The sequence below is a fragment of the Heptranchias perlo genome, chromosome 6 (assembly GCF_035084215.1).
Source record: "Heptranchias perlo isolate sHepPer1 chromosome 6, sHepPer1.hap1, whole genome shotgun sequence".
NCBI classification, from domain to species: domain Eukaryota; kingdom Metazoa; phylum Chordata; class Chondrichthyes; order Hexanchiformes; family Hexanchidae; genus Heptranchias; species Heptranchias perlo.
Window position 1 is genome coordinate 41,653,472 of NC_090330.1, and position 16,189 is coordinate 41,669,660.

The following is a 16,189-nucleotide window of genomic DNA, read 5'->3' on the forward strand; positions in this document are numbered from 1 at the left end:
GAGCCTTCAGCTGTCTTGACCCTATACTCTGGAACTCTTTTGCTAAACCCATCCACCTTGTTACCTGTTTCACCAACTTCAAAAGCCTCTCAAGCCCTATTTCTTTGACCATGTCTTTGGTCACCTCTATTAAATCTTTTACAATAGCCCTCCTTCCGTTTGTGCCTCTGTGGAGTGCCATGCAACATTTTTCCTTTGTTACTGGCACCATATATATCCGAGTTGTTGTTGAAGGAATAATATATCATGACATACTTTCACGCTAAGTGGGCACTTCTTTCATATTAGCAAGAGCACTGTTCCATTAACGAATTTTGACGTTAAAGTTTCACTATACCTAAGTTCACTATAAGTGGGTTCCCCTGCAATTCAGCAAACATATGCTATGTATCAAATATGTAAGCATTTTTTAAATCACATAATTTATTTGATTAGTATTGCATAATGAACATCAGAAACAGCTGATTATGGACATTTTGCAAATAGTTATTGTTCTAGTGGAAAGGAAGACAAGAATATATCTCACAGTCTGCTTCCTGAATATCACATTTGAGTACTATACTATTCCACAAATGAGGAGTACACAAATAGTGGTTTATACAACCGTGTTTGATAGAATCCTCAGACGACAACTCTGGCACAGACAAAAATATACATTATATGTATATACACTGTACATTCACAACATAGTGACCTGAATCATCTGAGGCATACCATACATTACATTGTTTACGTACATAATCTACATCCGATTTAATATATTTGAAAGGAACAAAGCCAAAATAACGTTTTATAATGTCAAATTATGAGAAATTAATTAGTGGAAAAACTGCGAGGCTGCTACAGGCAATATTGTGAATCTCTCGTTTAATTTACAACCGTTTTACATAGCTTAGGTATCTACAAATTGGCATTTTGTATATTACCAGTGCATTATCCTCTTTGATATTGTTCCCAATTCCCCCCATTCAAACCAAATGAACATTAGATATCTAAGGGCATCCCAGTTCCACTCCAGAAAGATAACATAAAGTGAGTGTTTAAATGTTCATTTGCAGACAAATTCACACAATACTTTGCACATTGACTATAATGATTGGAACAGTTTAAATACTCTTCTTCCCCTCTCGGACTTCCGTGTCTCCGCAATAAAGGCTTAGCCTTCTATCGAGACTCCACACTAGAAAGTTCAAAAGCTCCGTTCACAGTAAAATTAAATTGTCAGTCTAAAAATGTTGTAATAATTACTTAAAGCCGTAGCAATAATCCCTGAATTTCAATGATGCAAATCAATCACCAAGTAATACTTGAGAATTTTTATGAACAGGAAAAGGCCATTCTTTCTTTGATGGATCAACATCACCTACTTGACTTCTCATTAAATATTTCAATCCCTTCAGTTACTAGAAACACATCTAATTGCCTCTTTAAGCTTTTATGTCATCTATTTCAATCATTTTGCAAAATGATTTATTCCACAAGTCTATGATCCTTTCTGTAAAAACCATTCTGTTTGATTTCCCTTATTACTTCTAATTTCCTAATTTTTGACTTGTCTCTACTGTGTTTCAATCTTTCATCATAGTGAAGAATTTGTCTAAATCAACTTTGGCAATGCCAAACTTCAGAATTTCCAGATAGAGCTGAACGTTACTAATTTTGCTGAGGTTGTGCATTTATATTACATATATAGATTTTTTTTCACATCATGGTATAAAACTACCAAGATAGTCCATTTGGTTTCAATCAACAATTTCAAGTCAACATGAATGATCGCTTAGCAAAACCATCTAATCAATACAATATTCCCATGACTGTACTCAGCCCAATTCCTCCTTAGTTAAAATAAAGTGAAGAGAAAACTAAAATAAATTGGGTGAAGGCAAGGATGCAGTGAGTATTTTGTTAGGGGAGTGATGTTGGAATACTCTAAAGATCATTGTTGGGATCCTTACTGTTTCTAATTTACATCAATTGCATTCAAATTGGTCAAATTTGCAGACTATGGTAAACTTGAAGAGCAGTCGAGTGCAAAAAGTCAGCCAAGGATCTCAACATGAGCTACATAAAATCTGTAAATGGGCAGAACAATGGCAGTTGAAATTCAACAGAGATAAGTCATAGGAAGAACTGGGCTCCATACATACTCAATGAATGGCGTTGAATAACTAAAGGTGAAGTTGAAAGAAAGCTAAGAGCACTTAATGTGTCCAGTGACTGTGAAGCAGCAATCAACAAAGCAAATAGAATGCTGAACTATATTGCTAAACCCAGCAGAGTACAATTCAGAGGATGTTATGCCAAAACCTTCCCAAGATCCACGAACAGGACTGCTCAGGTCGACGATTTTTTCAGCCTGTTCTTGCTTCACGGAACTTATTTCTTCCTATCTCAACTCTATTTTTTCGCCCCTTGTCCAGTCTCTTCCGACCTACATCCGCGACTCTTCCAACGCCCTCCACCACTTTAACAGTTTCTTGTTTCCCATCCCCAACTATCTCCTTTTCACCATAGACGTTCAGTCCCTCTACACCTCCATCCCCCACCAGACCGGCCTGCGGGCCCTTCGCTTCTTCCTCGAACAGAAGCCCCATCGAACAGTTCCCATCCAACACCACCCTTATCCACCTGGATGAACTTGCTCTTACATTGACTCTATTCCATTCTCCCAGTTTCTCTGTCTCCGTTGCATCCGTTCTGACTATGCCACCTTCCACACCAGCGCTTCCGATATGTCTTCCTTTTTCCTCAACCGAGGATTCCCCTCCACTGTAGTTGACAGGGCCCTTGACCGTGTCCATTCCATTTCCTGCACTTCTGCCCTTACCTCTTCCGCTCCCTCCCAGAACCACGCTAGGGTCCCCTTTGTCCTCACCTTCCACCCTACCAGCCTTCACATTCAACGGACCATCCTCTGCCATTTCCACCACCTCCAGCGCGATGCCACCCACCAAACACACCTTTCCCTCCCCTCCCCTTTTAGCATTCCAAAGGGACCATTCCCTCCACTACACCCTGGTCCACTCTTCCATCACACCCAACACCTGCCCGCCTCCCACGGCACCTTCCCGTGCAAGCACAGGAGATACAACACCTGCCCTTTCACCTCCTCCCTTCCCACCATCCAGGGCCCCAAGGTAAAACAGTGGTTTACTTGTACTTCTTTCAATTTGGTATATTGTATTTGCTGCTCACAATGCAGCCTCCTCTACATTGGGGAGACCAAACGCAGATTAGGTGATCGCTTTGCTGAACATGTCCGTTCAGTCCACAAGCGTGACCCTGAACTGCTGGTCGCTTGCCATTTTAATTGCCCGTCCCACTCCCACTCTGACCTCTCTGTCCTTGGCCTCTTGCACTGTTCCAATGAAGCTCAACAGAAGCTTGAGGAACAGCACTTCATCTTTCGATCAGGCACTTGACAACCTTCCAGACTTAACACTGATTTCAACAACTTCAGATCATAACCATTGCTCCCATTTTTTCAGACAGCAGGTGCTGGTAATGGTTCTGCTGTTGCCATTTACAGCTCCTCTAGACCCATCTTTTATTTTTCTACTTGTCCCATTACCACCCTTCTTGCCTTACACCATCACCCTTTTGTCATTTAATCACTCCTGCCCTCTACCCTTTTGTTCTTTCCTCCTCTCCCCTTCCCCTCCACTCCTCCCTTTCCCTGGCTCTGTATTTGCTTAAAAACTATTAAATGTTTAACTTCTTCCAGATCTGATGAAAGGTCAGCGACCTGAAACGTTAACTCTGTTTCTTTCTGCACAGATGCTGCCTGACTTGCTGAGTATTTCCATCATTTTCTGTTTTTATTTCACACCTTGAGCACTGTGTCTAATGTTGGTCATCAAGAGACAAAGGAGACATTCAAGCTCTGGAGGCAGTGCATAGAAGACCCAGCAGGCTGATCCCTCATATCTGACTAAGTTATGAGGAGAGACTGTAGAAAGTTGAGCTCTTCATACTTCAAATTTCATGGAGATATACAAGACAGTATAAAAAGGATATATAATAATGCTGCAAAAATATGATATATGCATGTTCTACCGGGTAAAAATCACATCCGCATCCTGCAACCTTTAGGTCAGTTGGCCAAATGACAAAACATCACATACACTGAGCAATAATCATACCCTAAAATTAACAGATTATAAAAACTTGTATGAAATGCAAGTCCTGCAATGCATTTTATAGTACTGAACCTGTAATATGTTATTAAATCACATGATATAGTGTAAGGTATGAAAGGGAATTTAAAAAATGACATTAACGCATAAATATATTCAATTCATTTTGCCTTGGAAAAATATAGATGTGTTAATGACAGAATTTATTGCTGCTCCGTTTGATCTTTGCAACATATGTGGACAATTTACAGCTTTGACGGGTTGGCTTGTTTTTATTTTAACCACAAAGCAATCTGTTATCAGAACACTGGTGATAATCTAAATTATGAATAGATTGGTACTGCATATTTTTAAAGCGCAAATAATGTTGAACTTTATCTGATATTAGCAATAAAATGTCATTCAGATGCCAAAAGTTGATGGCATTTAATGGTCACATTTATTTCTAGAGATGGGTTCTCAGGTCGCAGTTGATCACCAGCGTATGCTTCATGTTGGTTATAGATGATGAGCTAATAAGGTTGCAAGATTTCATTTCCACCAGTTTTCCTAAATGAACTGGAATGGAATCCATATTATAGATGTAATAAATAAATAGGAAATGTGTACTAACTGGAGCTGTCATTGAATACTTTGCTATTTCATCAGTTAAAAACAGCAAGGGTAATAACTGACTTTTCAGGGTCCATTATTTGTTTATGTATATTTGTGGATACATGAATGTGGATGTATAGGTGTAAGTAGATGGGATAATAAATGACAATTAAAATTGCTTCAACAAGGAATAAGGCAGCTATTTGCTGAATCCAGTTCGTTGCAGAGTTGAATTAATTATTTTCTTTGGTCCATGAATGGGGAGAATAATGCAGCAATGAATTTGTGACAGCCCTTGATACCACTATCTTTATATAAAGCCCCACAACACTACTCAGTCCATATAAATTATGGTATCTTGTATCTGCACAGTGCCAATATAAAGTAGCAAGGTTCCACAACCTATCCAGATTCAAAAATTATAGCTTAATCTAATTTCATGTATATGAATTAAAACAATACTGTACAACAGTATTTAAGTGAACAATCATCAGTAAAGCACTGATATAGACAATTTTCTTTAATTTGCTAAAAATACTGATAACCACTGAAATTCTATTTTAGTTTATATTGTTAATGTACTGTCCTTGGTTGATTATGATTGCACTGTACTCAATAGATGACAAGGGTGGAGGATCAATCATTGTCTGATTTGGAAAATTGAGGATTTGACTCAGTGTCCTCAAATGCTTCCTTATTGGTGAAAGCAGCATTAACTGAAGCACTGTGTTTTGGATTAACATGCACCAGCTCTGACAAGGTAATATTGTCATGATTCACCAAGATTGTTTTGTCCATGTTTTCCTTACTGTGCCGTGACACAACGCTGTCAAGAAAGTCTAATTTTGGTGGCAATATTCCACTTTCAAACAGATGCTTGGCCAGATATGAAACACCAAGGTTGCTCAAGAAGGAGAATAACATTGACATGGTTTTAAAGGGGAATCTCTGAATGTAGACCGGTTCACCTCCAAAGGTATACTCTAAATAGCATCCAGGATAAAAAATAAATGGCTGCAGATGTAAATATGGTTCACCGCCACTAATTCGAAGCAAAAGGCCAATGATGTATCCAGCGATGGAGCCGTATGTGTTCGTTCCCTTGATGAAGAGTACTGATATTAACTGTGGAAAGATAATAACGTAGACAAGATCTGAGCTCAGATACCATAGGCCATAGATTGATTGGGCCAGCAATGCCATAGATGTTGCAGCTCCTCCAAATAGAAAAATGGTGATTCGCATTACCCACACTATTTCTTTATCTGTAGCCTGCAATAAACAATTATATTGAGAAAAGAATATTAATCACTGTGGTATGGCTGTGAGAAACTAATGTAATATGGGTTTCCTTCAAGTTACTCAAAGAGAATTGTATCAACAGAGGTCAATGTCTAGCTGTGACCTCTTCACCACACTACACTCAGTAAGGTTATAACTACCTCCCTGAACTTCTGATATATAGCATCAGTATGTGTTTTGACCTAAATAGCAATAACTAATGTACCAGTTCTCTGGTTCTAGCAAACAATTTCATGCTTAGCTACAATGCATTATTTTCATAATGTCCCATATTACTTAGTCCTCCTTCATGATGTTATTTACTATCAGAGTTTTGAACAAAGAAATCTTTCTGCCTGCCATCTCACTCATTTTGGGGAAAGTAAGTATTATTTAAACTGAACTTCTAACCCCCTCCCATTTGCTGCAAGTATCACAACAAACATTTATATGAACTACAAACACACAAAATGCTCAGAGCTTCTTCACTTGAAAGAAAATTCCTAGGTGAATAATTGCTTTTTTGAAATCCAAGCTTACCTCTTGTCTGAATGCGAGATGGTAAATATTCCGAGCAAACATGGAACTTGCTGATAAGATGGAGGAATCAGCCGATGACATCACTGCAGCAGAGACAGCTCCAAGGCCAAAAAAGGAAACATAGGATGGACACAGATGCTGCAGCACTATTGGTAAAATCATGTCAGTCTCATTCTTGCTCTTGGGGTCTGGCAAACCATAGGAAGTCTGATTCCAGTCTATATAGAGAAAAAGGATCATCGGAATATAAATTGTACCTATTGTATAACAATCTGCAGATATTTTGATTTAATTTTGCATCTGTACAAATACAAATATTTGATAAAATTACAAGCAAATTTTGTAATAATATGAACTTTTTATGGTTACTACTGTAGAGTAATCCCCAATTTGTTTTCGCTTGGTTGCAAAATGGAATTAATTTTGCCAACATACCAACAGAACATATTTTGATTTTGATCAGTAGTAGCATCACAGTTCATACACTTGTAAATCATGTATTTCAATTATCTGTTACAGAAAAATATTACCCAGAAATTTGGAAATGTATTGATTTCTTTCGGTTTATTTTATATATATTTATATTATATATCTATAGTCTATAAGGGATTGAAGACAGTATAGCTACACATACTGAAGCATTTTGCCTGTCCATGCCCTTTGCTAGGCAATTTCAATTAAATGTTGTAGACAATATATACAGCTAGTAAAGACATTGCCTAGCAACTTTTTTTTAAAAGATTCATCCATCACAATTAGGATGTATCAGGAATGAGGCTGCGCAGGAGTAAATGCTCCAATTAACAAGATACATGGACTGCCATTCACTATATTTCATGGATTCCTGTTTAGTTTTCCATTTGTATCACAAATATGTTTCACTTTAAGCAAGAGGCTTAGATTTTTTAAATGTAACAATGACTTTTTTGCCCATCAACCAGTGACATAATGGTTATAAATCTTGATGCAATGTGCAATTCATCTCAGGCTTTTTGTAGGCTAGATGTGAAATACAAAAATGCACTTCCATGATGTTACTCCTGCAATTGTAATACAGCATATTTGAAGTTAATAAAATGCCATTCTTCAGGGAACCAACCTTGTATGTGTTGAGCAAAGATGGAGATGCTACAAGGTCCTTCGACATTGTCAAGGGACTATGCTACTGAAAGTGTTAACTTTATGTTCTAAGGTCAAGCTTTAATGATATTCAACTTAAGTAACAACCTTAACAAAACGAGAGCAATTGTAATAAAAGTGAAACAGAGAAAAAAGCAATTCACACAATCATTCAAATGATCCAAATGACAATATTATAGGAAATGATTAAAGAAATGCGAGAAAAATTCATTTACAACATCCAAGTTTTCAGTTTCAGAATTGATCGGATATAATGGTTTGAAATTATACTGTGCAGACAAGGTTACTTTACCAGTGGAAGCGCCTATTGCACCGATAAGCACAGACGGGATGGCCATTATTACGCAGCCGAAAGCAGCCAGAAAGGAGAGAACTTGTGCATAGGTAGCAGAAGAAGCAGAAAGAACTCTCTGAAAATACACCTGCCACGGGATTCCTCCCAGCATCTGAAAATAAAAGCAATTATGCATTAATAAGACATTATGTGAGGAATGCTATATTTACTTAAACATTTGTTATTATTTTAGTATATATGAATAACTAGTTTGCTGGTTTTATCGTTATATATATCAAATGTGGCATTTTCCAATATGGTTTTGGTTATGTAGACATCAAACGCATTAGCATACCAGTAAAAAGAAGTTGTCTATCCAGGTAAATATATCCAGTGTATTTATTTTGCCCAGCCAAGGCTGCTGGTAAATTTCCTCATTTGCGGTGATCGTAATATCTGTAACTGCCGGATTTAACATGGCGAAAGGGATGCTGATCCACTGAAAAAAAAAGGATTCAAATGTTGAAACACTGGTTTACTTTAGCTGAGCATCAATTCATTTAGGTTGTGGATCAAATTCATACAGCATGCTTTCAATCATTAAGCTTACCAATCCTATGAAGATGCAGAACAACTGGACCACGTCCGTGTATGCAACCGAATACAATCCGCCCACCAGAGTGTAGAAGATTGCGATCACAGCAGAAATAATAACCGACACGTTTATGTTGATGTCCACAATCACACTCAAGGTTGCACCTGAAAAACGGGGGGTTGTTTATTGACTTAATATTGGCCTCCAGTAAAGTAAATATAAAGTAAACACTCTTTCCACCCATTACTTGCATCACCTTAATAAAACTATTGAATTGTCTACACAGAAACGGTCCACTGCATTTACTTCTGTCGCTGCAACTTTAATGGGATTTAACACTCCGAAACGTAAATCAGACGCGCACAGGCATTGCTTCATCTGAAATGATTGACATTTGTTGCTATTTCAGTCAATGAGACGTGTCCTTAATGGTTGGGAGGAAGACTTTACCTAGCGCGGACAGAACGGCGGCAGACCAGAAGATCTCTCCCATGAGAGCGGGGATGAAGAGCAATCCTCCCATTCGTTTGCCATAGATCTGTTGAAATGGGTCCAACATGGTCACGTAACCCCGTGAGCGCATGGGTTTAGCGAAAAACAAGCCACCTGCAAAATAGAGAAACTCTTAAATCCTAAATAGCAACATAATCGCCAGCCATAGTTGCTACAAAGAAAAAAAAAGGGCCTTAACTCATTTATAGGTTCCTTCTGTTTTGATGTTAACCTCTATCCGTCTGTCCCTGTTGAAATCCGAAACTTAGCCTTTACTTTAATGAGGTGTGCATTGTATTTGGAGGCAGATTAAATTAACAATTATTAGTTTCAGATGGTAGCTATGTTGTAATATGCTCGACGTTTCTGTAGTTTATAGTCACGGTTTTAAACACATTTCCAAGGTAATTCTACATGATTTAAAAACCTTTCCATGTTAGTCTTTTTTTTTTTAGCCAAATCAGATTTAATTCCTTTAACCGTTCCTTTATCTTGGAAAGACAAACACGTTACCAGTAATAAGGTCTTCTGAATGTTACACCCTGTCTTGAATGTTATTAGTTATAACGAGACCCAATTTAATAAAAGGTTAATACAATGGCATGATATATGAATAACTTCATGTAACAAGATCCACAGGTGGTAGTTGTATGGATATTGTACATCAAGAAAGAGGCCGTGAAAATGATGAGTCCGTGGATGAATAAGAGTTAATGTCAGTTATTATTTAAAACGTGGGATATGATTTGTAAGACAAATTAGCCTCCTACTCTCTGATTCTATTCTGTATGAAGAAAATATTAGAAACGGTCTTTGCACTTTGTATGTAAACATTAGTGATTTCTCTAGTTTATGAATATCAATAAAAACAACGCTAGCTATTGGACCCATCAAATATCCATAAACATATTCCCATCACATGCACCTTTGGAGTGTATCAACTGACCTTATACATTTTAGCAATCCACTGATTTGACAATCAAATCTGTATCAATGTTTTGTTACATGATATGAAGCCTTGCCACTTGAGAAATAATTGGCAGCTATTGAACTAAATCAGAGCTGAGTTGGCCTAAATTACTGTTGGCTATTAACTGGTTCTATGTTAGTTGGTACAGAGAGGTTGGATACGGGGATCTCTGAGTTTTGTGTGGACTGCTGAGGATCTGTGGTGAGTGAATGTGTTTGATTTGAGCGGTTCTCTGTTGGTTCATTGGATAACTGACGTGTAGATTATTGAATTCCACCCGTCTCCGATAGCGTCCACGGAACTGAAGTATCCACTTCGCTCAGTGAACACTGCACATAAATGTACGCACGTATGACAACTAACCGTGATTGTACAACCCGCAGCTAGCGGCTGTTCTTATAAATTCGGCTTGTTAAAGTTAGTTACTGTTCACAGTCAGCTGAATAGGTAATGACTGTGGACATGGAGAGATGAACGGTGTGGATTGCTGGTGCTGTATGTGTGAGTTGTTGAAGCCGCATGTCGGTTTTAGTTGTACAATACCCAAGAGCTTTGGTCCATACCTACAACCAGGCTGAGTGCATATCCGAATGGAGCCTGTGCCCAGGCCAAGCCGTACCCAGGGACATAAACCGCCTCTGCTGTGCCATTGATATAACCACCGCCAACCCAGGTCGCTGTTACCGGAAAAGAAGGATTTGTTTAAATAAAAACACAGTTTTAGTCCAGCGTAATAGCAAATATAATTCCGGCGGAGTCTAGTGTAGCACCAACAGAAGACGGGAATACTGGGTTAATGCGAACAGAAATACATTGTATGGTATTTTATCACCGGTCATTAAACCCTGCAAATGTGTTATGATTGTTATTTACACCTTACAGAAACTACTAAAAGGAAAGAACGGGGGTGGGAGGAAGAGTTTAGAAAGGTCAATGCAGTGAAAAGTGGGTAAGTGTCTGCTTCATTTTTTGCGTAACATCTATCTTCAAATGTTCGGCTACTGAGAATCATCCTGCACTTTCTTCCATCAATCTACTGTGGCTGGTAATGAATTTGATCGAACAGCAAGTCAATCGGGTGAATCTATAAAGGGACGCTTTATGATTTATTTAAACCTTTTCAAAATTGTGGAGCTTTGTATTGAGAGACACAACAGCCGTCTTTAACACATAATTGAATCTTCGTATTTACTCTCTTCACGGTGCTAAACCGTATTTTCTCTATTCTTTCCCGCTATAGCCGTTCTTGTACTACTAGTAACCAGGGAATATTAGCCGCTGTCTTTAATGTACATGCGCTTGAAACAGATTGGATGATGGGCGAAGCTACTCTCGAGAACTTCAGAATGGGATAAAAGGCCACTTGGCACTCACCGGTCATGGTGAACCCACCAACCAGCAACCCGATGTCTCTTCCTCCAATCATTATGGCTTCACTCCGATCAATTGCATGTTCTGAGTACGAATTTTTACTTTTCCAAGCAGCCCATATTCCAACAAATAGGATCAACAAATAAAACAGGACGATAGCTACTATCCCATCGACGTGAATGGTCATTTTCTGTCGGAAATGGAGCTGGCGGCAAGACAGCTAATCCATAGAAACCTGGGAGAAGAAGAAACATACACATTATTTCTACTATTCGGAATGAATAAGGAATAAAGGGCAAAGGTATTAAAGCATCACCAGGTCCCTGTATATTTTTAAAAATCAACTAACTGGACAAAGACCTTGTTGAAGTATTGCTGGGTCGGAGATTCAATGAACTACCGACTCAGACGAGTTCAAAATGTTTCTTATAAACAGACAGTGACGATTAACGTTCCGATGTGGACAATAAAATCAACAGACGGATATAACTGATAGGAACAATGATCGGAAATCTACAGCTAACCGCCGTTGCTAACACGCCCCTACAGTGAAAAGGATGGAGTGAATATTACCATCTAGCTGAGCAGGACTGAGTAGCGAGTGAAGCTCGGGAGGTTTGTGAAGATCGGCCGTTAGTACAACTGGGAACTTCAACCAAATCCTCCAGCGCTGGGAAAGATGTCACATCAGTAACCCCTTGCTCAGTGAATGGGGGTGAAGATCTACTTTTCTTTACCAAAGGCGATCAATAAGATTATCGTTTCCATTAATTTCTTAGATCCGTGTACGGCGGGTTCGTTTTTTTGGTTAAGGGAGCAGATAAGTGCGACAACTAACTCATTTCTTAACATTTGAATTATACACAGGCTTTCTGGGCTGACCCAGTCTGCTTTCTTGCAGGTTTGGACCATAACAGTATTTAAACAAAAAATACAAGAAACACTGAGCAGGTCAGGCAACATCTGTGGAGAGAACGGACAAGTTAGCGTTTCAGGTATAAACCCTTCCTCAGAATTAGCTGGTCTGTTCCCTTCTCAAATGCTGCCTAACCCGCTAGCATTTTCTGTTTTAGTTTCAGATTTAAAGCATCTGCAGTTTCTTTTTTTTGTTCACGGTATTTAATCAACTGCAATAATGGAAAGAGTTGTACAGGTCTTAAAGTATTTGGAAGGCATTTCATACGTTGTTGAAATGATGCGTTCAAGAAAGCTTCACATGATAAGCATGTAATGACTTTTTCTTAGTAGGAAGCCCACATAGAACCGAGGATTAGTTCCCACTCTACATCATATTGCCGATTTCTTTAGTGTGCTCAGGTTTGTCCTGGCTTCAAAGATCAGGCACATGTGGGAATATCGTATCAATTCATAACAAACACATAAATGCATAGTATTCGCAAGATAATACAATGAAGTTCCTTTATAAGTCAGTGGTTTCCTGCCAATCGACCTACCTTTGGGTGAAACGTCTTGCCTTAAACTTGGGGGCGCAACGTGCTATGTTTGACTCCTGTCTGCAAGCTGGTGTATCAGGACCAGCACGACCGGAGAGCGTAGTTCTCTGGATCGCCTTTAGCGGGCTCTTTTTACATTGGTTTATAGAGGCGGCGGTTTCGTCAGCAGCTCCAGATGAGGAAAGAGACCAACGTCATGGAGACGAGAGTGAAAGCTCCCTGTGAATGATTTGGCCTTGTTAATTTTTGACCTGAAATTCGTTAAATGGCTTGTATCACTCAGAGGGCAGTGGGCGGGCTTCCATGGAAATAGCTTGACACGCAATATAAAAGGTGGACAATAAAATTTATTACTCTTTTTTGATGCCCTTCATAGTTCCTGTCGTGGACTCCCGCCAGTGTTCTAATTTGGTTTACTTATTAAAAATGTGTATGTTGGGCACGAAAATGCTTAAAAATTCAATAAAGTGGAAAAGATTTTCTGGAAGAGTAAAGAAATAGCACACTGACTCACCTATGGGCAACCAGGGAGTGCATCAGCCACAGTGCCTTCTAAACGTTGCTACCTTTTAAATTCTTAAAGGCTTTTACGGAACTTCAACAGAATGGTTAATGATAACGATGCTTCTATGTAAAATGTTGACAGAAACATTCTTTGGCTGACCATTTCTGCAATGACGATTCGACGCAATCTGCAAATAAATGTGTGACTTCAATACTGGTATCAGGCAAAAACTCCTGAAATTAAGATAAAACTCTGGGCATAATGAACTTTAAAACAGCGCAAGAGCCAATACTGAAAAAATAATAGGGGTGGTATCCTGACTTGCCACCTGTGGCACAAAATCTAAGATGATACTTCAGTGCAATACTGAGGGAGTGCTACACTGTCAGAGATGATGTCTATTGAATGAGACAATAAACTGAAGTCTATTCCGCCTGCTTGGTGGAAGTAAAAGATCCCATAGTACTATCTCCAAGAAGAGAAGAGGAGTTCTCTGTGTTGCCCTGGTCAATATTAATCCCTCCACCAACATCACTAAAACAATTGATTTAGTCATTATCACATTGCTGTTTGTGGGACCATGCTGTGTGCAAATTGGCTGCTGTGTTTCCTACATTACAGCATTGATCACACTTTTAAAAAAGTGCTTTTTTTATTGGTTCATGGGATGTGGGCGTCGTTGGCAAGGCCAGCATTTATTGCTCATCCCTAATTGCCCTTGAGAAGGTGGTGGTGAGCCGCCTTCTTGAACCGCTGCAGTCCGTGTGGTGAAGGTTCTCCCACAGTGCTGTTAGGAAGGGAGTTCCAGGATTTTGACCCAGCGATGATGAAAGAACGGCGATATATTTCCAAGTCGGGATGGTGTGTGACTTGAAGGGGAACGTGCAGGTGGTGTCCTTCTAGATGGTAGAGGTCGTGGGTTTGGGAGATGCTGTTGAAGAAGTCTTGGCGAGTTGCTGCAGTGCATCCTGTAGATGGTACACACTGCAGCCACAGTGCGCCCGTGATGAAGGGAGTGAATGTTTAGGATGGTGGATGGGGTGCCAATCAAGCGGGCTGCTTTGTCCTGGATGGTGTCGAGCTTCTTGAGTGTTGTTGGAGCTGCACTCATCCAGGCAAGTGGAGAGTATTCCATCACACCCCTGACTTGTGCCTTGTAGATGGTGGAAAGGCTTTGGGGAGTCAGGAGGTGAGTCACTCGCTGCAGAACACCCAGCCTCTGACCTGCTCTCATAGCCACAGTATTTATATGGCTGGTCCAGTTAAGTTTCTGGTCAATGGTGACCCCCAGCATGTTGACGGTGGGGGATTCGGCGATGGTAATGCCGTTGAATGTCAAGGGGAGGTGGTTAGATTCCTTTGTTGGAGATGATCATTGCCTGGCCCTTGTCTGGCGCGAATGTTACTTGCCACTTTAATGGCTGTAAAGTACTTGGGAGGTCATGAGTTCGTGAAAGGTGCTATATAAATGCAAGTTCTTTCTTTCTTTGCAGGTGTTAATGCACCTTAGACAACTGTGCAGTGTCACTCACATAGTTTGAGGAAATCACCAAAGCTGTTCAAAATACCACAGAAGGGGAAAAGTTCATTAGAGTCTTGGCTGTCTGGCAAGTTTGAAATCTAGTTTTCTTATTAAGCAATCTTCCAGTACAATAAAAGGAGCTGGAAAAGATGGTGCAGAACCTCCGTCTTAATCAACTGGTTAAAATAATTATATAAAGTCACTAAAACCTATTTTAAAGTGCTTTTAAATATTCTACAGCTGTACTTAATGTACACACAATGTTCTCTGTTTGTCTGACATCTGCAACAGTCTTTCTCAATTTCTAATGCTTGTGCAGTCTTCTGCCAGAGATTGCATGATATCCTTGTGTCCTCAGTGGAATAGTTTACATCCTGGTCTGTTGAATTTATTTAGGGAGCAATAAAGCATCTTGGGTGACAGTGATGTGGCATAGGAGGGAGAAAAGTTCATTGGTGAGTTAAAATTGTAGACAGCTGAACAGTGTGAAGACCCATTCTCTCACACATGATCTTCTCCAGAACCTTCACTGAAGTCAGAAAACACGTGGATGGGTCTAGAACAGTGTTGTCCAATAGAAATTACTGTCTAGCCACAGATGTGCCTACTGCGGCACTATTTTAGCTACACGTGCTAATTTTAGTAGAAAACGTCTCATATACACTCACTGTACAGGTAGATGAATTTCACATGTACATTTACTTAACAAACATCTCCCACCATTCAGCCACCAAGGAAGAAAAGCACTCACAACAATCAAGAAACACTTGCAAACTCTGCTTTCTGTCTGACCATTAACCAACAAATGCACAAAAAGGTTAAAATACACATGCATACACTGTATGAATATGAGTACTGAGAGCACATGCCCAGTGATGTTTTTTCATACTCATTTTTTATTTACTAATCAGAAATGCAATTGGCCACATCTGGATTCCCAATTAGCCACATGTGCTTATTGGCTAACATGTTGGACAACACTAGTCTAGAACAACAGACCAGGGAGTGTGCAATTCATAGAAAGTGGATGATGCCCCTTCAATATCTCTATTGTTTCACTTTTGTGGAGGAGCTTATATGACTACTGCATCAGACACTGATAATATCCATCTAGTGTGCATCTGGTAACACTGATATGCACACCAACACCATCAGATTGTATAACATTATGCTTTTGGCTGGCTAAAGTTAGTATTATAAAACAACTATCGAGCACAATGCACTGCTGGAAAGCCAGCAACTCTCTTTGACAATACCCAAGATTGCTCACATTCAGCCCTCCTTCAAGTCTCCTGAAGATATTTCCACAGAGGTT

General features: G+C 39.4%; 1 protein-coding gene across 1 annotated transcript; it reads right to left on the reverse strand.

Moving 5' to 3' along the window:
* Positions 1 to 850: 850 nt before the first annotated feature.
* Positions 851 to 12,966, reverse strand: LOC137322936 (high-affinity choline transporter 1). Its single transcript, XM_067986185.1, has 9 exons — positions 12,848 to 12,966; positions 11,397 to 11,628; positions 10,586 to 10,699; positions 9,011 to 9,166; positions 8,576 to 8,724; positions 8,321 to 8,464; positions 7,984 to 8,137; positions 6,552 to 6,769; positions 851 to 6,002 (listed from the first exon to the last, which is right to left on the reverse strand). Exons 2-9 carry the CDS (start codon positions 11,578 to 11,580, stop codon positions 5,367 to 5,369), a joined length of 1,755 nt encoding a protein of 584 aa, XP_067842286.1. The 5' UTR covers positions 11,581 to 11,628; positions 12,848 to 12,966; the 3' UTR covers positions 851 to 5,366.
* Between the last annotated feature and the right edge of the window lie 3,223 nt (positions 12,967 to 16,189).

Bases quoted from the DNA above. Each gene is read 5' to 3' on its own strand.
- LOC137322936 (XM_067986185.1), bottom strand. From the start codon at position 11,580: ATGACCATTCACGTCGATGGGATAGTAGCTATCGTCCTGTTTTATTTG. The intron at 8,725-9,010 runs GTAAAGTCTTCC...CCCGTTTTTCAG, and splicing joins CGCCGTTCTGTCCGCGCTAG to GTGCAACCTTGAGTGTGATT. The intron at 6,770-7,983 runs GTAAAGTAACCT...TTCTCTATATAG, and splicing joins TGCAATAGGCGCTTCCACTG to ACTGGAATCAGACTTCCTAT.